Genomic DNA, 20,326 nt, shown 5'->3' on the forward strand with positions numbered 1-20,326 from the left:
GGGTGGGGTAGGAAAACAATTCTTTTAAAGTGCATTTTACTTTATTTTTAATTGTGGTAAACGGAAAACCTAATTCTTTCGGATCCAGACTGTGTGTTCTTGCAGCTCTCAATTTCTAGCACTAGTTATATAGCCTCTGTGACAAAGCTGGTTCAAAGAGCTACGACTCTGGAGGGCAGCGTGCCAGGCCCAGCCACCTGGATCGGCCTATTGGAACAGAAGCCCCTCCTCTCACTGTCCTTGCTAAAGTGCAGCTGCACAAAAGCAGGCATCAAACAGGGACAGCTGACATATTACACTCAGTATTTGTGTGTTTGCAGAGGGAGACGTGGGGACAGGACTTAGGCCAGCGCTTTTCAGCAGAAATATAACGTGGCTGATATGTAATTCTGCATTTTCTAGTAGCCAAATTTATAAAAGTATATTCATCTTAATATATTTTATTTAACCCAATACGTCCAAAATAGTATTTCAACATGTAAGCAATATAAACAATTATGAATGAAATATTTTTTCTTTTATTTTTTTGGCTGAGTGGCTTGCGGGAACTTAGTTCCCCAACCAGGGATTGAGAACCTGGGCCCCAGCAGTGAAAGTGCCAAGTCCTAACCACTGGACCGCCAGGGAATTCCCTGAAATTTATTTTATTTTTGATGCTAAGTCTTTAAAACCCGGTGTGCATTTCACACTCACGGCACATCTTGCTGCAGACCAGCCACATTTCAAGCGCTCACTGGGCACATGCAGCTGGCAGCTACCATATTGTACAGCACAGATTTCGACCAAATGAAACAGGGATTGTGTGTGCCTCTAGTCTGTTGGTGATGCTGAACTGGGTTTGTTGGTGGAGGGTGGGACAAGGTGTATGTTTTGGAACAGAAGGGTTAGCCATAAGGACCCAAAATTGGTGATGGGGTGCGTTCCCAGACCTCTCAGGTTGGGGAGAGGGGTTGGAAGGGGAAAGATAACCCAAGGGAACGTAGTAGAATTTTTTGAGGACCCACAGCTTAAAACAGGGGGAGGGGTTTTAGTTCTAAGACAAGCAGCAGTTTCAGCATTGCAAGCTTTTAGATGATTAACTTTTTTTTTTTAACCTATCTTGAATCATAGTTTTATTTATTTATTTAAAAAATTTTTTTCTTTTTCTTTTTGGCCACACAGCTTTCGGGATCTCAGTTCCCCAACCAGGGATTGAACCCAGGCCACAGCAGTGAAAGCGCAAATCCTAACCACTAGACCACCAGGGAACTCCCTGATGATTAACTTTTTTTTTTTTGCAGACGCGCAGGCCCAGCGGCCATAGCTCACGGGCCCAGCCGCTCCGCAGCATGTGGGATCCTCCCGGACCAGGGCATGAACCCGCATCCCCTGCATCGGCAGGCAGACTCTCAACCAATGCGCCACCAGGGAAGCCCCTGACTAACTTTTTTGACGCCTCATTTAGGGGCCAAGGACAGGACTTTTCCCTTTTGATTCCCCCATCCCTCTGCCACCACGTGCATACGTGCACTCTGAGCCCTGCTCCAAGACGGGCCTCAGTCAAAGTCTCCCCAGAACCTGAGGGGCCCCACCCTGGGCTGCTATTTCTGGGAATATAGAACTAAGAGTGGGTAAAATCGGGAACGTTTGAGGTGGGGGGCTGAGTGGCCGCACCCTTATCAAAGCCAGCCAGTGAGGGGAGAGGGAGGTTCCTTTAACCCAAAATCAAACCTCTGTTTTGCCCGGTTGAGACCCTTCCCCAGGCCCCAACCACACGTGAGTCTGTGGAGATGTTTTGGCTGTCCACAGGGGTAGCATTTGTGCCTCTGTCCACTTCGGCCATTTGAACCAATCCCTTGGGTCCTCTGGCTCCCCAGAGAGAGCAGTGGGGGCCCTGCACTCAGGGAGTGAAACTGGGACAGGATATCCACAAGCACAGACAGACATCAGTCATCAGGGGTTTTCCAAGGACAAGGATCACACGGGGTCACCTGAGAGGAAAAACACTGAGGTCCAGACACTGAGCTCAGGCCACATGGTCAGGGCAGGAGCGCCTGTGGCTCCGGGCGGGTGAAAATGTCTGCGGGAAAAGCAGTTCCACAGACAGACAGGGAAGCGAATATTGTAGATGAGAAAGACAGAGCCAGATGGGCTCTGGCCACATTTATTACAAAATAAAGATTACAAACCTGGTATAGAAGAGATCCCTGACGGCGGCTGATACACCTGCAATAACCCCACCCCACAAAGTCCCTCCCTCAGGCACACTGGTGTGGAGGCTCTCAGATGCGAAGGTCCCCGGCCAGGAGGGCACTGTACCGGGCAGGTGTGAGGGGCAGGTAGGCGCCCCCAGCCTGGTCCAGAATGTAGAGGGGGTCGGACAGTGCGCTTGGGTCAAAGCCCTCCTTTGCCATCCGAACCTTCTGCTGCTTGAAGGTCTCTGTGGTGGCCAGTGACTCCTGGGGAGGGGGAGGGGTCAAAGGGGGCTGAAGGAAGGGGTATTCTGCCCCAGTGGCTCAGGGAAATCGCCTGAGTTTCGTTAAGGGGCAGGTCTGGGGGGAGGGGGGGATGAGGTCAGGGTTTAGGGGAGGGGGTGACAGGGAAGAGAAGGGGCCAGGCCTGGAGGATGGAGGGGGTGAGAAGCATGTGTCTGGGAAGGAACTGTTCTTTCTCTTCACAGAATGTATTACGTGGGGGTCCCTTTGTGGGGTTTGGGAGCCACTGACTGCTGCAGATATACGGGGTGAGGTAAAGGGTCAGGGCAGGAGTGGCTGGTTACCTGAAGCCTTAGGAATCGAGGCCGGGCATAAGGTGGCAGGTTCTCGGAAACACGGACGTAGAGCTGCACAAGGTCCAAAGAGTGGGGGGGACGCAGAACCAGGGCTGCCATCCCAGCCCTGCCTTCGTGCCCTGGTGGGCGTGGGGGGCAGGGTCAGCCGTGGTAGCTGACCACCACGAGGCCTCATGCTCCCTGCGCCCAAGGAATACCACTTCAGGGTGGTGGGCCGGGTCCCCGCCGCCCCATGGCCGGGCACCTGGCACAGTGACTCCGTAGACGTTCACCTCCTGAAGAAAATCCAGGGCCTCCAAGGCCTCAGCCACCTCGGTCGTGGCCACATTCTCCCCCTTCCACCTGCCAGAGAGCAGAAATTGGAAACTGGGAGTCAGGGGTCAGGGCCTAATGAGATTGGTGGGGAGAGAAAGAGGTCAGGGATGAGGGCGAGGTGCCAGAAGGTCTTGGGGAAGACGTGTTTAGGAGGCTGGAGATGAGAGCTTAGGTGAGAAGCTGGGTTGGGGCAGATTAGGGAGTGGAGGTTTAGAGGGTTTGGGTCACAGAGATGGGATGCCCAGGAGAGAGATCAGAGAGTTGGGGGCAGATACCTGAAGGTGTCTCCAGTACGATCGTGGAAGCGAAGAAAGCCTTGGTCGTCGCAGACCAACAGGTCCCCAGTGTTGAAGAAAACATCCCCAGGCTGGAAGACATCCTTCAGCAGCTTTCCCCGGGCCAGCTCTGGCCCCCCAGCATAGCCCAGGAATGGTGACTGCTGGTTCACGGGGGCCACCAGCAGCCCTGGCTCACCTGGTAGAGTCACTGGGGTCAGGGGGCCGCCGCCCACCACACTCTCCAAGTCCAATCCTCCTCTGCCAGCCAGCTCCACCACCCCTACCCACCCCGCCTGGACACAAACCTGGAGATGTGGCCACACAGAGCCCCTGGGTGTTCCGAATCGGCTCCCCTGTGGTGACATCATAGCGAATCAAAGAGAAGGGGAAGACATGCTGGGGGAAGGGAGACCCAGGCACTGGGTCATTTCAGTTGCACAAGCCCCCTCCCCAGCAGCCCCCCGACGTTCCACAGGTTCTCCAGTTTCCTCCTGTAACTCACCTTGTAAAGCCAGGAGGCGCGCCCCACAGCACCCCGCTGTCCTGTGTAGTTGAAAGTGGCCACGTTGCCCTCTGTCAGTCCATACGTCTCCAGCACCTGCAGGGGCCCGAAGCGCCTCACAAAGCGCTCCCAGGTGTCTGGTCGCAGCCCGCTGCCCACCACCAGCCGGACCTTATGTCCATGTTCTGCCTTGCTCTGAGACAAGTGGGGGGAGGGGCAGGAGCTTCAACACCAAGATGCCAGCTCCCCCAGGTGCAGCCCTGTCTCCCACTCTCCTTGCACCACTTCCACCGTGACCTCCTTGAGGTGCCCTAAGCACCAGAATCCTACCAGCCCAGGCTCCTTACCCTCCCTTTCCATTTCCTTCTTGCTTCCTCTCCCTCCAACTCCCAGACAACCGTTTCAGTGTCCCCTGCCAACTGCCCATCTCCCTGCCTTCGTGGCTCTGCCCAGGATCTGTGCCCACGCACCGGCGGCTGGTTCACAAGGTATCGGCATAATTCCCCGATGTACTGGAACACCGTCACCCCGTGCTGCTGGCAGTCCTCCCAGAACTGACCAGCTGAGAACTTGGACTTCAGCACCACTGTGGCCCCTGCCAGAATCAGAGAGGGTGAGGAGGAAGGAAGGAGGTGAGGTTAAGAGCTGGGGGGTGGGGGGTCACGTGAGGAGTCCTGACCCCCTCCTTCTCAGGCATCAGCCGTCACTGTACTGTAGTTCCCCGGAAAGGCCTGGCTGTGACATTCACACTTTCCAAAGGCCAAGTTGGCCCTCATCCTTTCCCACCGTTAATGCCCTCTCCCTACCTCCCATCCCCAAGCAGTCCATCGTCTGAACCCTGCCCCCAAGCCACAACCCTCTTCTCCATTTGCCTCTTCCTGGGCTGACAGTCACGGCCCTCCCCTCCCCTGGCGCCTGGAGTTCTGTGAACTGCATGGCCGCCCTAGTTGCTCAGCCTGTAGGTCTATGCAAGTGACGCTTCTGCATTGAACCAGGAGCTCCTGGAGAGGAGGCCCTGCCTCCTTCCTCTGGATTCTCTACCCTGAAGGACTGAGGAAGCATCCCCAGGTGAGCACACCACAGTAGGTACTTAATAAATGTTTGCTGGCATAAACATCTGCCGGAGGGCTGAATGGGGGGTTGGGGTGGGGGAGACTGACCAATGCCCAAGCATCCCACGATGCCCAACAGGGAGCCAGACATGTGGTAGAGTGGGAGGGCAAGGTAGATCACATCCTCCTGGTGGGCGCCGCACAGCTGGTAGAATCCTTGGCATTGCAGGACCTTCAGATGACTGATCCGAGCAGCCTTGGGGAGGCCTGGGGGGAGCGGGAGATCAGGGGAAGGGTCTGAGCTCCAAGCCTTGTCTCCCGCTTTGGCCCTGTTGGGTTTCCCACAGAAAGTGGCAGAGGCAAGGCTGAAACTAAGAAGGCAGGCCAGGTCGTCCTAGAAATGTGGTAAGTTCGGAGAGGTGGGGAAATGAAGAGGGGTGGGAGGGTTGGCGAGACAGAAAATATGGCCGCTGGGATCAGCCTCCTCTCTGGGGGCTTTGGAGAAGTGGACTACGAGCTGAGGAGGTCACAGTTCCTATTCCCAGGCCCCTGCCTTCCTTGTCTTCAGTTTCTTGGAGGTAAATATCGTGTCCAGCCCTCACCTGTGGTGCCAGAGGTGAAGATATACAGGCACGTGTCCATTATGTTCTGGGGGGCAGACAGGTACCCGGGCACTGGCCCATCCACTTCAGCGGAGGCCTCAGCCAGAAAATCGGTGATTCCAGCAGGATGGGTTTCAGAGCCTGCAGCCCACAGGTGGAGCCCCATGGCTCTCAGGGCTGGCAGGTCAGGCTCCAGGGACTCCAGGAACTCTGGATGGGGCGGGAAAGCATAGCTCCACAGCTCTACCGCTACCCAGAAGCCTTCCCCACACTTTACTCCATTTGTTCCCCCACCCCCACCTCGCAGAGCTCCCGAGTGAGGCTGAAGAGTACGGTACGGACGCGCCATCATGGGTCTGGGACCTGGAGCCCAAGTCTTCGGAAATCCTTGGGAAACCAGTGACCCAGCTTTATCCCTTCGCGAACCCAGAGACCCGTCTCCTCACCCTTTCCGAACCCCTGGCCTCCTTCCCAGCCCACTCCTTCTTTGCGCCCCTCCGACACGCCCCTTTCTGTGGCTGGCCCCGCCCCCGTCGGTCGAGCGCTCCAGCCTTACCTGGCGCCAGCACGAGCGCGCGAGCGCCGCAGCTGCGGAGACAGTGCAGTAGGGGACCCCGGCGCAGAGCGGTGGGCACAAAGGCCACACGCAGGCCGGCCTTGGCCAGCCCGAACCAGAGCCACAGGAACTCTGGGCAGGCGGGGAGCAACAGCGCCACGATGGCCCCAGGTGCCAGAGGGGCCGCGCCATCCCCTTCCCGCACGGGCCGCGCAGCTCCGCTTCCGGCCACCGAGTCTCGTACGCCGTGCACCGCCCGCTCGCCTTCCCCGGCGCCCCCCGCGCCGCTGTCGCCGCCGCCGGGCCCCCCGTCCCAGCCTCGCGCGCGCAAGAAGGCGCGCGCAGCCCGGTTGCTCTGGCGCTCGGCCTCCGCGTAGCTAAAGCGTTGCGCGCCGTGAATGAGAAAGGTGTGCGCGGGGCGCTGCCGGGCCAGCTGCGCGAGGCGCCAGGCCAGGCTGCAGCCCCCCTCTGGACCTTCCGGGTCTGCGGCAGCCGCGGCCAGGGCCCGCGCTCGAAGGGCCCGTTTGCAGCGTAGGGCGCGCACAGAGAAGGCCAAGTCTGCCGCGAGCCAGCGCAACTGCGGCCATAGGCGCAGCTTCAGCAGCAGCAGCGGCAGCAGCAGCAGGGGTAGCAGCAGGAGGGCGGCCATCGTGCCCGCTTCCTCGACTCGGCCCCGTCTGGCCCCAGCCGCTCGCAGACTGCCCAGATACTCCCTTCTGAAAACCTGGGGCCGCTGGTTCTAGTGCTTAGACCTCTCCTTCCCGGGAGCGCGCGCGCTGGCACTCGCCTCTTCCCACCCAGCCCCCCACCTCCCTCCCCACGGGCGGAGAGCAGAGGCCCGGGAGGAGTACTAGTGGGGGGCGGCCCCGCACGCCCGGCCCTCCCCACAGCTACGCTCCGCCCTAGGCGCGCTCCCTCCCGGACGACTCGCAGCCCGCACCCTACCAGGTCCTGGGCGGTGCTCACGCCTTCTGTTAATCCCAGGATCGGGGCCGTTTTAGGTTTTCTCCTCAAGGGAGGTCTAGACATCTGGCTGGACTTTGGACCCCCGGCCAGAGAGCCAGGGCACTAGGATCCAAGTCCATCTTTCCCTTTCTTCCCGTTTTCACCCGTGACAGGAGGGTGGCACTGCTCTCCCAAAGAGACTGAAGAACTCGGCCCCTTGCCCACATGGTGCTCCAAGTCCCCGCACGAAAGCCGGAGCTATGCCCTCCCTCCAGCCGCCAGGAGCAGCAGCAACCCCAGCGGGGTGGGAGCCGAGAGTGAAGTAGGGGAAAGGTGGAGGCCCAGACAGCCAGATTTCTGGAGGGGCCACGGCGGAAGCCCCTCCCCTTGGGCAAAGGTACAATAACTGGGGCCAGCCAGCTAATGCTTTCCATCCTAGTTTTAATTGCGGCAGAGAAAACTGGGGAACGAGCGAGGAAGGAAAAAAGGCCTCCGGGAGTTGAAACGTTCAAAGGAAGGAGTAGCAGCTTTGAGGGAAGGGAGAACCTGGATTCTGTAAAAGACAAATTTGCAGGCTGAACAGGAGGAGCTGTCTGCAGTCGGCCCAACTTCACTCCTCTCTCCTCAGCCTGCCCCTCACAACCTCCCAGGACAGCAGGGGAACAAAAGCATAGCCAAGGAGCTCTTTTCTGCTGGTACACATGGATGGGCAAGTGGCCAGACTGTGGAAGAGAGTTCTTTTTCCCAGGTATCTGAACTCTCTCCCTCACCCCCAAGCATTTAATCCTCCAGTAGTTGGTAAGCACAGAGTATGACAAATACCGGCTTTTGGAAGCCTCTGGTTTCTTGAGAGATGGGTAAAGACAAACAGCCTTTTGGGAGGTGGTGCCAGCATCAGTTTCTGCCTGGCCAGGTCAGCGCCTGGCCTGCACAGCCAGTGGCAGCCAGGATGGGGGCAGAGAAGCAAAAAGGTTGGGGCAGTAAAGCCAAGCCTTCTGCTCCAGACATAGAAGGAGGTGGGCAGGAAGAGAGAAGGGGAAGCTGTGAAGGGGGGGGTGCCCATTAAATCAAGACCACCTGTACGGGCACAGGGTAAGTGGGGGCAGCAACTCCGGCACAAAAGAGGTTCTGGCTTGTTTTATTGTCATTTAAAAACAACTTTTAAAATGCGATTATCTCTGCCAAAAAAAAGAAAGAAAACAAAGACAGAACCAAGGAAATGTGACCATTTGACAGTTCTGTGGAACATGTCTCTGGGACTCCCTGGGCTCTGGCCCGACTTGAGGTGCCAGCTTCAGGCCAGCACAAGCCTCCAGGTGGGGCTGTGGCCTCCCTCTCAGGTTCCTTCCCAAACACTTGTGGCATCTGGCCCATGGAGAGGAAAAGGCGACTTGACCATGTCACAGATTAAATGCCCACTTCATACTGGCGTATGGAGGGCAGCTATATAATGCCTGTTCAGAGCAAATCAAGACCTGAAGGGGGAAGTTGGAAGGGGCACCCACACAGTTTTCACTCTCATCCTAGCCTCTCTGGCCAGCTGCCCCTCTGCCATTTCTCTTCTCTACTGAAACACTTTTGGGGGAAGCTGGGGGAGGGGGCAGGAGGCTGAAGACTTCCACCACAGTCCAGGTTTTGTACAGCCTCTGGTTTCAGTGGGAACCCCAGTATCAGTGGGAGCAGCAGTGTGATGCGGCTGGAGGCCCCAGAGAGGAGGGAGGAGGGACTGGGGGGCTGCATGGCAGCTTCTCAGGCTGCGCTGAAGGAGGCAGCTCGTCCTTCTCCCAGGGTGAGCTCTGGGATGGGGACAGGGTGTTGCCCCTACGATCTCCCCAGCCCCTATTAACCTCTGATTCACCAAGGAGGGGAGGGCAGTCCAACTGGGGGTGGAATGGGGAACACAGGGCCTCAGTCACTGTCAGACCCCACTGCAGAGGACCCCTTCCGTTTCCGCTTGGTGGGCTTTGGTTTTGTGTCTTCTTCCTCCTGGAAGAGATGGAGGGGAGGGAATCACTAGCCTGGGCAGCGGCTGGCCCCAACTCTACCTGCACCCCAACTCTCCTTTTCCTCCTGTGCATGGCTTGCACGGCCAGGGGTCTCACCGAGGCACTGCTGGAGCCTGACTCTTCCTCAGCATTGGGGGGCTGTGTGGCATTCTTTCGACTTCGGGGGCTGGACAGAGCTGCTTTTCGCCGGCTCTTGGGTGGCTTGGTGGAAGAGTCCTCGTATTCCTCGGCCAGGGAGAAGAGATCGCTGAACCTAAGGGAGAGAACAGGCTCTCAGAGGGTGGGGGTCCTGGCCCCATGGCCATCCTCCCATCCTTTTCTCTGACCCCATGCCAGGGTCTCCATTTGTTCTCAACTCCATGGTCTTGCTGGTCACTAAGTTTGTGTCCCCAGCAGGCCACCCTCACCCAGGCCTTCTCCCACTACTTCCCAAGGCCCAAAGTGCAAGGAGCCTCACTTCATCTTGTGGGCTTCGTCACAGCTCGCCTGGACGTGCTGCAGAGCCTGCAGAATTGGGGTCTGGCTGAAAACTAGAGGGAGGGAAAACAGGAAGGGAGGAACAGTGAGGTGTCTGAGAGCTGCCCCACCCGGATCCACGGATGGTGTGAGCCAGGGCAGTGCCATGCGCTCGGAGAGGGCAGAAAGCATACAGTTCTGCTTGGTGTTGGTCAGGTTGAGACGCAGGTTGTCCAAGTGCTCTAGGATCTGCTCCAGAGTCAGCTGGGCCAGCTTGCTGCTGGAACTCCTCAGGCTGCAGGGAGGTCACAAGAGCCAGAGTCTGAGCTTGGGGTGACGGCTCCAGGAGAATGAGACACCCTCCCCCACTGAGGTCCCTCCTTAAGGCAGAGGCAGCCCATATGGAGAAGGGGATAGGAGGGCTGGGAGGGCCCGGCAGGGTAAGGGAGGTGTGCCTGGAACAGGGACCAAAGACAGGGCACTAGGAAAGGAGGGGAAGGGGCCACTGTGGTCCTGCACGCCAGGTAGCTTCACACCACTAGATGTCGCCCACAAGCCAGGCAGGGACCGAACTGCACGGCCCTGGTGCCGGCCTGTGGACAGCGGGCAGCCCTGGCATGGAGGGTCCCACCTCTGCCTCTTGCGCGGAAGGCTGTTGTTCTTGATGAGCAGGGACTTGATGTGCTCAGCCAGCAGCTCGTCGTGCTTCATGCACCAGTGCCTCAGGATGCTGGTGGTGAACTGGTCGTCGGGATGGCAGGGCCGGCTCAGCACCATCTTCACCATCTCCTCGCTGGGCCTGGGGGCGAGGGGAGCGGGGCGCCCTGCTCACACAGCTGGCCACAGGAGCCCCTGGAGCTCTCCCACTGGCTTTTTCCCCAGACCTCGGCCTCCCCATCCCTGCACCACCCCCAACTTGCGGCAGCTTCCTACTCTCACATCCCTCTCCTCCTTCTCTTTGGGCCAAGGAATGCCTGGTTTCATCCTCTGCGGAAGCCAGGAGACAAGAAGTGAGACTCTTCAGCTTCTGTGACAGTAGAAGGTGCGTGTGTGCGCGTGCATGTGTCGGCAGGGAGGCCCACTAAGTCTCCCGCACTTTGCCCAGGACAGTCAGGAAGTGGGCCAGGCAGGTAGGAGGACAAGTGTGTGGTGTGTGCGTGCTCCCCAACCCCTGCCCCACTGGGTGGGTGGGCCACCCTGGTGTCTAGCCCGAGGAAGGTACAGGGGAGGTGGCGGGAAGCCACAGCCCCCACGCAGCCCTCCAACCTTCCCGCCTCCTTTAGGAAGCGCTGGACCGTGTCTACTCTCCCAGCCAAGAGAAGAGAAAAGGTGGAAGGAAGGCAAGAAGGTAGGAAGGAAAAGATATACAGCTGTGGCCCCATTTATCTGGGGCTTCTGGAAAAGTGCCTGTGATGGAGGGAGGGGCCTCTGCCTTCTCGCCCTCTCTGCCCCACCCCTGGCAGGGAGCACGGGGGTCCAGCTGGCCCTGCTTTCCGCAGGTTGAGCGAGGGGATGGTGTCTGACCCCCCTACTCTGACCCTTCCTCCTCTTGGATTAGCCGCGTGGTGGCCTCAGGAGCACGGGGGAGGGGAGCAGGAGCCACCAGGGATTAGAACTGCTGTGGCAGCAGGAAACGGGGATGTCCGGCCCCCACCTCTGAGGGCAGCTCCTGGTGGGCAGGGGGGTAAAGTCGAGAGGAAGCCCAGATCCCAAAGGAGCTGCTTATTTGTAAATCACTTTGGGGGAAGGGTAGAATAAGCAGATGTCAACAATAGGAAAAAACACGGCCAGAGGAGCAGGACAGGAGCCCTTTATACGGCAGCATCTCTTGGTATGTTGAGATTGAGGACTAAAGAGCCCCCGAGGGTGGAACTCACTTCTCTCTTCGGAGCTGAAGCAGTAGGCAGGACAGGGCCTCTGGGTGCTCTGTGGGGGAGGGGAGAGGCTGTTCAGAGGAATGCAAAATTCCAGGAAGAAATCCTGGCACCTCTCCCATCCCCCAACCAACAGCCACTGCAAAGAGCAAAGATAATCAGCAAGAAACCAGGAAGAGCAGGCCCCTAACCCACTCCTCCAAAATCCCGAGCCCCCTGAGCCCCAGTCTAGCACCTGGCTCAGAGAAGGCCTGCAGGATACACCTAAAGGGCAGAAGCGACTGACCGGGAGCCTGCCTTTTCGCACTTGGCACTTCGGCGGGAAGGGGGACGGCGGATCTGGGCTCACCTAGAAAGGAGCTCAGAGGCCTAAGCCTTGCAGCAGCTGGACTGGGAGTGCCCTCTCCCTGCCGTGTTCCACACCCACAACCCGACTCACCTTTGTACTTGAGGTGCTGCAGGATGGGGATTATGGTCTCCAGGGGGATGTTGTGGGCCAGGAAGAGCTGCCAGGCACAGTACTGCTCAAAGGTTTCCCAGTCCAGGCTCTGGACTGAGGAGACAGAGAAGAGATAACCTCATTCATATTCTCAATCTCCCTCTCTCTCTCTCTCTCTCTTTCTCTCTCTCTCTCTCTCTCTCACATACACACACACACAGACAGGGCTAATCCACTATCAGCACCCCTGGCAGGGATGGTATAGGGGTGGAGACAGTGATCCTAAGACTACAGAAACTTTCCCTTTCACACAAAGCATAGTTCCAAAGCCTTCTCATACAGCTTCTGTAGTCCCATCAGCCTTGAGGCTGGAGGACCAAGGGACTTTCACAGAGCAAAAAACAGATCCAGACAGACATTGCCTGAGGCCACACGGCAGGGTGGAATGACATTCTATCTCATTCTCGGCCCCGGAACCAGCTTTCCTGTTACTAGAAAATACACAGGGCTGCCACCCCTCTCTCTTCTCCCTGGGCACCTCAGGGCTTTGCTCACTTACTGAGTATATTGAGGACTGAGTCTTTTCGAAACATGACCAGGTTCCCCATCATCACATGGCAGACCAGCTCCTGGAGCTAAGGGGGAGAAGAGGAAGAAGGCAGAACCCATTTGGTTCTAAAAGAGGCCAGGAAGCTAGTATGGAAGCAGAAGCAGGAGGGCTCATTCAGGGAAAAAACCAGAGGAAGTGAAAACCTAGTCTTAAAGGAATGGGGAGGAAATGGCACATGACGGATGCCAGGGGCTTTGAAGGATGAAGGGGACTGGCAAAGGAGCAACTGGCTTCAGTGGTAAACACAGGCCTATTCGGAGCAAAAATAGTTAAGAAAAACTACCCCTTGTGTCCTGATGGCGGAGGGAGAACAGGCAGCTTCTCTACTTGGATGTAGTCTGGGCCTCTGAGCCATCCCAGCCTGTGCTGAGGGAAGGGCCGTGGGGGGCGGGATTACAGGTGCGGGTAGGAAAAAAGCAAAGGAGGAAGGGCTCTTGAGTGCTACGCTTCCCCATCTATGAATGGGGCAAATGAGCAGAGAGAAGGAGCAGAAACGGGACCCCAGCTGAGGCCTGAGAAGGGACACAGGCCAAGCTACAGCCTCGTAGGGACCTATGCATGATAGAAAGGTCAAATAGAGATGGTCTAACCATTTTCATTCTGAGCCAAGGGGAAGACAGACTGAGAGCTTAAAAACACAATCCCCTCGGCTTCCCGGAAGAACGGGAGTGCCCCCAAAATGTGGACAATAAGGGGAACTCCAAGCAGGACTGGCATGGCCCCCGCTCGCCTCCCAGGGGCTCCGCTTTCCTTCCCAGCCCCCAGGGCCTAAGGTGCACAGAGCTGCAGCCAGGAGCAGGGTGCCTGAGAACACAGGCTCCCTGTCTGCAGGCTGAGGGGGAGGCAGAACCCCGTTTCCCCAGGCCTCTCGGGTTGACAGCTCTATGTTCACCTGTGCTGAGTCAATAACAGCCACAATCATGTTCAGCAGCTCCCCACTCCGCAAGGTCTCATCTGGAAACTGGAGGAAAAAGAGGGAAAGTAGGGCATAAGTCCAAAATGCACGCCTCAGCTTTCACCTCATAATTCATCGCCTCTCCCTACCACATGCTCAGGGGATGCTGGGCTAGCCAGACATGGGGTCCTAATATAAATCCCTAAACAAAGATCCAAGAGTTATGAAGCTGGGAATTTAATCCTTAAAGAACCCAAGTTTTTAAATCTGTGTGTGCACACAGTGTGTGTGTGTGTGTGTGTGTGTGTGTGTGTGTGTGTGTGTGTGTGTGTGTGTGTGTGTGTGTGTACGTGCCATGTGTAAGGAAAGGAATGAGGAGCCATCTAGAGACAAAGCTAGAGCTGAAAGGGACTGGACATGGTGGTTAGTTAGCTCTCTGTGGAGTGGCGACAGAATTAGCATTTGCATCTCTGGCAGCAAAGAAATCCAGTCTATACTAACTCTTGCCAAAGACGAGAAGGTGTAGAGAGTGTATATATTTGGGGAGTGTGCAGGGTATGGGGTAGGCAGGGTCCCTTCTGGAGAGGCCAGTTCACCAGGGTGGGAGCTGGGCATCTGCATCCCTCCTCCCTCCAGTTTTTGGCTGACATCACTCTTCCTCCTGTTATGCCCTGATTTCCCTGTTCCTGGTAACTTTCATCAAGAGGAGGAAGAGCTGATACCTCCTCCTATGTCCCAGTTCCTAGAGGAGACTCTTAGTGAACCAGGGAAATTAAAGGTGAGTCTCCACTACAGAGGCCCCGGTCTTTGAGAACCATTAGAGAGATTGGAGGGTGAGCCATCAGACGGCAAGAGGGCTTTGGATACGTGAACACGGATCTGGTCGGGGGCCCTGTCCTGGGTCCAGAGGATGGGGCCAAAGCACAGGAGACAAGTGTATAGGCCCAGACCCCAACTCACACAACAAGAATTCTGGGGGTTTTAGAGATTTTTCTAGTTGATAAAGAGAGGTAGAAGGAGGGGACGGCTGTGGTGTGGGAGCAAAGGGCCTACCGAGGCCAGCAGGGATGGGGAGAGGAGGGTCAGGGTCGTGTGCCATGAGATAATGCAGTCTCCCGTGAGCCCGCCGGCACTGCTGCCCCATCCCCGTGGATACAGATAGAGGTGCTGACCTCTGTGTAGATGGAGGGTGTGAGGTGGCACAGCAGTCGCACGTCGTCCTCCTGGCAGGCCTTCATGTCCATCATTAAGCAGGTGTGCAGGTCGCCCAGCTGGGTGGCCTGGGCAAATGACTCGTACAGGTTCATCTTCCCTGCGGCGGCTTTGCTGCAAGACCAGTTGGGCCTCAACCAGCAGCCTGACCCCAGCCCACAGTCTCAAACATCTCCTAAGTAGACCCTCACTCTAGAATCCCTTTGCTGCCCAAGATGCCCTGGGCTAATCTCTCTCATGGCCTCCCCACTGCCTCCCCCCCAAGGACTTGGTGACTTATGGGAATTAGGAGACACTCTTCTTTCTCCCCATCTTTCCCCAGTGTTCCAGACAGGGCTCAAACCACAATTAGTGAAGAAGCTACTATCTGGTGACAGTAAAGAACAAGAGAGAGAGAGGGCTCAGGTCAGGTTAGAGAAAGCTTTCTCTCCTGCTCTTTGGGCTGTGAGCAATGAGGGCAATAACACATAGAGACCCCGAGACTCCTACCTCACACGATATACAAAAAACTTAACTCAAAATGGGTCACAGGCCTAAATGTAAGAACTGAAACTACACAACTCTTAGAAAAACACATAGGAGTAAAGCACAAGTGACAAAAGAAAAAATAAAGTGGACTTGATCAACATTTAAAACTTTTCTGTTTCAAAGGATACCATCAAGAAACTGAACAGACAACCCACGGAATGGGAGAAAATATTTGCGAACCATACATCTGATAAGGGACATGTATCCAGAATGTTTGAAGAACTCTTAAAAATCCACAAGAAAAAGACAAATACCCAATTAAAAAATAGAGATTCGAACAGAAATTTTTCCAAAGAAAATATGCAAATGGCCAATAAGCGCATGAAAAGATACTCAACATCATTAGCCATCAGGGAAATGCAAATCAAAACAATGATGAGATACCACTTCATACCCATTAGGCTGGCTATAGTCAAAAGCCAACAAGTGTTGGGGTGCATGTGGAGAAATCAGAACGCTCACACTCTGCTGGTGGGAACATAAAATGGTCGCATCACTTTGGAAAACAGTTTGGCAGTTTCTCACAAATTTAAAAACAGTTACCATTGGACTCAAAAATTCTATATACTCAGGAAAATTGAAGACATCTGTCCATGCAAAAAGCTGTACATGAATGTTCACAGCAGCTCTATTCACAACAGACAAAAAAGTGGAAACAACCCAAATGTCCGTCAACAAGTGAATGGGTAAATAAATTGTGGTATATCCATACAGTGGATTATTTAGCCATAAGAAGGAATGAAGTACGGATACACACTACCAACAGGGATAAACCTTGAAAACGTTAGGCTAGGTGAAAAAAGCCAGTCATGAAAAATCAAACACTGTATGATTCCATTTATATGAACTATCCAGAATAAGTAAATCTATAGAAACAGAAAAGCAGATCAGTGTTGCATGGGCTGGGTGAAAGGGAGAATGGGAAAGTGACTGCTAATGGGTGTGGGGTTTCTTCTTGCGGTGATGACAACGTTCTAAATTAGTAGTAACAGTTGTGCATCTTTGTCAATATACTAAAAACCACTGAATTATACACGTTGAAGCTGTTATTAACACACACACACAGAAGGCCCTGGTGATGACAGCAAAGGGGGCGGGGACTCAGGTATGATAGGACAGAGGCTCTCCAGGATGCTTCCCAGCACCTTCTTAAACGTGGGGACCACACCCACCTGGCCCTTAGGTAGTAAAGCAGGTGGTAGCCAATCTTGGGCTGCTTCTGATACAGCTCAGAGAGAAGGTCCAGAAGCAGAGAGAAGCTGCTGTTGTCTTCCTGCATCTGGCATAGGTTCCTGGAGTGGGAGATGGGAGTACAGAGGACAGCTTTACCTGGGGGAGACTCTCCTATGGCACTTCAGGGGCCATGGCTGTCTGTGCCCACTGCATACCCCTCCTCCTGGAGAGGGAGCCCCATTACCCCAGGACAGAAGCATAAGTGTGCTGATAGGGAGGATGGATGGCAGGGCAGCATCTCCTACAGCTGGACCTAAACATGAGGTAGAGAGGCTTACCTAAATATTAGGTAGAGAGGCTTCCCCACAGATTCCTCCAGGGACCTACAAGAGAAGGGTGATATATGAGAGTCCATGTGAGGGGAGGAAGGGTGGCTTGCAGGCAGATATTATGGACAACCAGCTTGAGGCTAGATGCCAGCCTGCTCCTTTCCTAACCAACGTTAAACTTCCCACTGCCCCGGAGGCTTGCTTACAGAGAAATCAGGTTCCTAACACTGAGCCAAAATCTAGTTGTTGTCATTGCAAGTGAGATTCTTGCCCTTCAGGGCGGTTCCAGGCAAGGGTCCAATCCCACCTGAAGCAGCAAAGGCTGGGGCTGCTGGGTGCAGCAGCAGGAGCAGGACGCACAGGAGGGGTGCTAGGGCACTGCCCCAGTACGCTCGCTGTTTGGCAGGCAAAAAATAAATCCTCGTTTAAATGAATCAGTATGTGTGAGAATAAAAACAAGTGAAGAGATGATTTTTCCCAAGTCCTCAGCAAGGTGCCTCTAGGACTTGGGTCATCCTTCTAGCTCCCTGAGGCCGAGGGGTGGGGGTGGGGTGGGGGAGTAGTCAGGAAAGATGAGCCTTACTCCTCAGTGATCTCCTCGGGCAGCACCTCCCCTCGAAAGTGGCCCTTGAAGAGCTCCTGCAGGCAGGAAGCGAGGACAGACAGCTGCTCCGAGTCAAAGTCTTCCTGGGTGGTAAGACAAGGAGGGACTATCACCACCCAGGCCCAAGCCTCACTGCCCCCACTACCCAGAGCCTCTGAACTCATCGGCTTCTCCCTCCAGGATCAGCCGGCCCCTCCCCCATCCGAGGGGGACCCATCTAGAGTAGGGGAAGGAGGCAGTCAGATGCCTGCGGGGCTTTAAGCTGGGCTGCTTCCTCCCTTAGGGGGTGGGTTCCTCCTCACCTCCAGGACCTGGTCCACGATTTCCTGCATGACCTCACACTGGGCCTCTGTATCACTGCAGTGCAGAAGGGAGAGGAAATCTCAGGGACGTAAATGATAGCAGAGGGCAGGACACACACCCAGAACAGCGTGCTCAAGCACACTCCCATGCACAGAGAAAACAAAGGAGCTCTGTGGGAATCAGGCTGTGGCTGAGGAGGCCTCAGGGCAGAATCTGCTGCTCTCTGGGCAGAGGCCAAAGACACGGGAAATCCCCATAGTCCTGCGCTTCAGGTCTCAGAGGCTCTTCTACTCAGAACCTTGGAGTGAGAGCCTGGGATGCTGGGGAACATGGCTGCCCCCTCCCAGCCCACACCCTCCAACCCAAACTGCAGAAGGCATCTCCCACGCAGCTTCAACCACCTCTCCACACACCCCCACCACATCCCCTCCAAACCCACCACTCTGCCACCCCACTAAGCTCCAGGTAGAAGCCCAGGGCTGGACCTCCGGAGTTTGAGAGCAGGGCGGGCACCCACCTCCCCTTCTGAAGCTGGAGCACTTTGTCCCTCAGGGACTCATCCAGCTGGTCAAGGTAAGGGGTGATATCGACTGGCTCTTCCACCACTGTCTCCTTGATTGGGTGGAAGCGAAACTCTCTCTTCTTTCCTGAAGAGAGTGATTTAGGAAAGAATTCACTTGGCCCAGACACGAGAAGCAGAGACAGCCCCCTGAACAGTCTGGCCCTCCTGACATGCGCCTCGTGTGCACCGTTCACTCAGAGCTGTGAGTGCCTGAAGCACTTCCCTGAGCGTGTGCGTGTTCTAGCCTCAGGAAGCAAGAGAGGGCAGGGACCACTTCTCCTTTTTACCCTCCTGCTTCAGTGCCAAGTGCAGGGTTCTGCACCTTGGAGTCTCATCCAGGAATTCTGTTAACAAAACTAACTCAGAGACAAAGATGACAGAGAGACTGCAGAGAGGCTGCTCCTGCCAACCAGTCCTCTCGGGATTGACACAAGCCTGAACTACCTCTGCTGCCAGCCTCACCTTTGCTGTTGAGATCCTCCTCATCATCACTAAAGGCTGCCTCTGCGTTGTCATAGCAACTCTCATCCTTGTCTGACATGTGGTTGTCCATCTCCATGGAAACTGGCTCCTCAATTTTGACTTGGGAGTAAAGAAAGACAAGGCATTATTTGATGGCCTCCTCTGTCCCATGCTCCTGGGAAAGGGAGACTAAAGGACAAGTGGGAGGAAAAGGAGTTCAGGACCTAAATGAAATATGAATTCTGGAAGGACAGGCATCTTGTCCTTAACCCTCCAGGGCTTTTGGTGGGGATTTTGCTAGGAATGAGAGCAGCACAGAACCTGCCTCCTCTATGCTCAGCTGAGGATCAGCGAGTAGATTAAGACCAGGTACAGTCCCAAGTGCTCTTTAATTTAAAACTAAGTTGGGAAGCTCTGCTTGGCTTAAGCCCTTACCCCAAAACAGAAAAGGAAGGGTGTGTGTGTGTGTGTGTATGTGTGTGTGTGTGTGTGTGTGTGTGCGTGCGTGCGTGCGTGTGCGTGCGTGTCTGGAACTGGAAGCAAGATTTGAGACCCAATATGACAGCCTCTCATCAGAGGCCAGGACCTGGGGCTGAGAAGAGAGAAGAGATGGGCAAAGCTTAAGTGAGATAAACACACATTCCATGAAGCCCTTCTACCTACTGAGGAGAGGTTAGTAAGAGAAAAAAATTGGAGTTAAGAGAGCAAGAAAGCTTAGTGAAAAGCAGATAAGATTAGATGGAGAGGGAGAACCAAGGAAGATGACACAAAAATGAATAAAAGAAAAAACTAGGGAAAGAAAAATTGAATGGGACAGTGTCACAGGGTAGAGCACTACACAGGGATGACATCCTAAACAAGGGCTCTAGTCTGAGCACCCTGGATGTCTCCATCCCTCTTTTGAAACAGGTGATGGAATGGATGGGTCTGTACCTTCCACAGGTGGGCTGGGAGAACTGCAGAACTCAGGAAACTTCTCCCTCAGCATGGCCCGCAGCTCCTTATCCAATTTAGGGTTGTCAAATAGGGGAGCCAAATGCCTAATGGGGAACATGAATGAAGGTCAATATCAGAGCGCCTCACTTCTAACGCAACATGGAGTTAAGCAAATAGGTTTAAGCCCAACTGGGACAATTGGGCCATACTCAGATCCTTAGGAAGGGTCACCAGGGCACAGGGAAGGCATTTGGTGCCCTCTGCAAGAGAGAAATTCCTCTAAGAGTCAAGAGGACATATGCCTAGCAGTCTGCGGTGGAGCCAGTACTTTTTATACCTCTTGAGGGAAAGGGTCAGCAGTGGTACAGCAGTATCTGGATGTGCCCGACCTAGTGAAAAATGAGACAACAACCCATTTCCCTGCCCCACAGACACATAAAGTCCTTACGCCAGGACCCGTTTCTCCACAATGTGATTGAGTGAGGAAAAGACACCCTGCCGCACATGGCCCTCCAATGGTGGATAGAAGTTGGGAATGATCTGGAAGGGAAGAAGAGGAGGAGCGAATGAGCACAGGACTTTCCATCCAGAGTGTTCTGCTGAACTAGATCTAAAAAGCTGCTTTGGTTTTAATCAGGAGACACTGGGAAGTATGGCTGCAGAAAGGACTGGAATGTTCCTGATTGTCCTGTGCTGCTAAAATGGGAAACTCTTACTCAACCTAGCTGCTCCTCAAGGAGACCAGATTTTACCTTGAGTCATCATCCTTGAAGCTGAGAAACCCAGTGGAGACATGGAAAGATTCAACTGGAGACAGTGGGAATGAGGAAAAGAAGCATTCACTAACTTGGGAGATAGGACCCATGGCCATGACCCACTTCTGCTCCCACAGTCAAGGGGCACTGGGAAGACCTATG

The 20,326-nt window shown here is 55.0% G+C and overlaps 2 protein-coding genes and 1 long non-coding RNA gene across 7 annotated transcripts in view; 1 reads left to right on the top strand and 2 right to left on the bottom strand.

The window, feature by feature from the left end:
• Positions 1-2,095: 2,095 nt before the first annotated feature.
• On the bottom strand, positions 2,096-6,962 carry SLC27A3 (solute carrier family 27 member 3). 2 transcript variants are annotated; one of them, XM_033858620.2, is made up of 10 exons: positions 6,076-6,962; positions 5,520-5,729; positions 5,026-5,184; positions 4,336-4,460; positions 3,866-3,961; positions 3,669-3,759; positions 3,361-3,559; positions 3,015-3,112; positions 2,759-2,889; positions 2,096-2,438 (listed from the first exon to the last, which is right to left on the bottom strand). In XM_033858620.2, the coding sequence occupies exons 1-10, from the start codon at positions 6,722-6,724 to the stop codon at positions 2,262-2,264; spliced, it is 1,935 nt and encodes a 644-aa protein (XP_033714511.1). In that variant the 5' UTR covers positions 6,725-6,962; the 3' UTR covers positions 2,096-2,261. The 2 variants fall into 2 exon arrangements, with proteins under 2 accessions (XP_033714511.1, XP_033714501.1); XM_033858610.2 differs by having other exon boundaries at positions 2,098-2,438; positions 3,866-4,060; positions 6,076-6,958.
• Positions 6,963-8,142: 1,180 nt separating this feature from the next.
• Positions 8,143-20,326, bottom strand: part of INTS3 (integrator complex subunit 3) — a 39,210-nt gene continuing 27,026 nt past the window's right edge. For 3 of the 4 annotated variants that reach the window (XM_033858593.2, XM_033858598.2, XM_033858605.2), the window contains 17 exons: positions 19,858-19,949; positions 19,407-19,513; positions 18,474-18,593; positions 17,967-18,096; positions 17,449-17,503; positions 17,126-17,229; positions 16,552-16,596; positions 16,213-16,332; positions 14,473-14,626; positions 13,298-13,366; positions 12,355-12,430; positions 11,796-11,909; positions 11,360-11,408; positions 10,114-10,281; positions 9,484-9,777; positions 9,123-9,279; positions 8,143-9,006 (listed from right to left, as the gene is read on the bottom strand). In XM_033858593.2, the coding sequence (XP_033714484.1) occupies positions 8,929-9,006; positions 9,123-9,279; positions 9,484-9,777; positions 10,114-10,281; positions 11,360-11,408; positions 11,796-11,909; positions 12,355-12,430; positions 13,298-13,366; positions 14,473-14,626; positions 16,213-16,332; positions 16,552-16,596; positions 17,126-17,229; positions 17,449-17,503; positions 17,967-18,096; positions 18,474-18,593; positions 19,407-19,513; positions 19,858-19,949 (1,932 nt within the window). In that variant the 3' untranslated portion in view covers positions 8,143-8,928. The remainder of the gene's footprint in view (positions 9,007-9,122; positions 9,280-9,483; positions 9,778-10,113; positions 10,282-11,359; positions 11,409-11,795; positions 11,910-12,354; positions 12,431-13,297; positions 13,367-14,472; positions 14,627-16,212; positions 16,333-16,551; positions 16,597-17,125; positions 17,230-17,448; positions 17,504-17,966; positions 18,097-18,473; positions 18,594-19,406; positions 19,514-19,857; positions 19,950-20,326) is intronic. The other variant, XM_033858594.2, reaches the window with a different exon arrangement.
• On the top strand, positions 10,275-15,951 carry LOC141279145 (uncharacterized). The gene is made up of 3 exons (XR_012332989.1): positions 10,275-10,524; positions 10,766-10,830; positions 15,164-15,951. It is a non-coding gene; the product is annotated as an uncharacterized lncRNA (long non-coding RNA).

This window comes from Tursiops truncatus, chromosome 1, assembly GCF_011762595.2.
Source record: "Tursiops truncatus isolate mTurTru1 chromosome 1, mTurTru1.mat.Y, whole genome shotgun sequence".
In the NCBI taxonomy this organism is placed as follows: Eukaryota; Metazoa; Chordata; class Mammalia; order Artiodactyla; family Delphinidae; genus Tursiops; species Tursiops truncatus.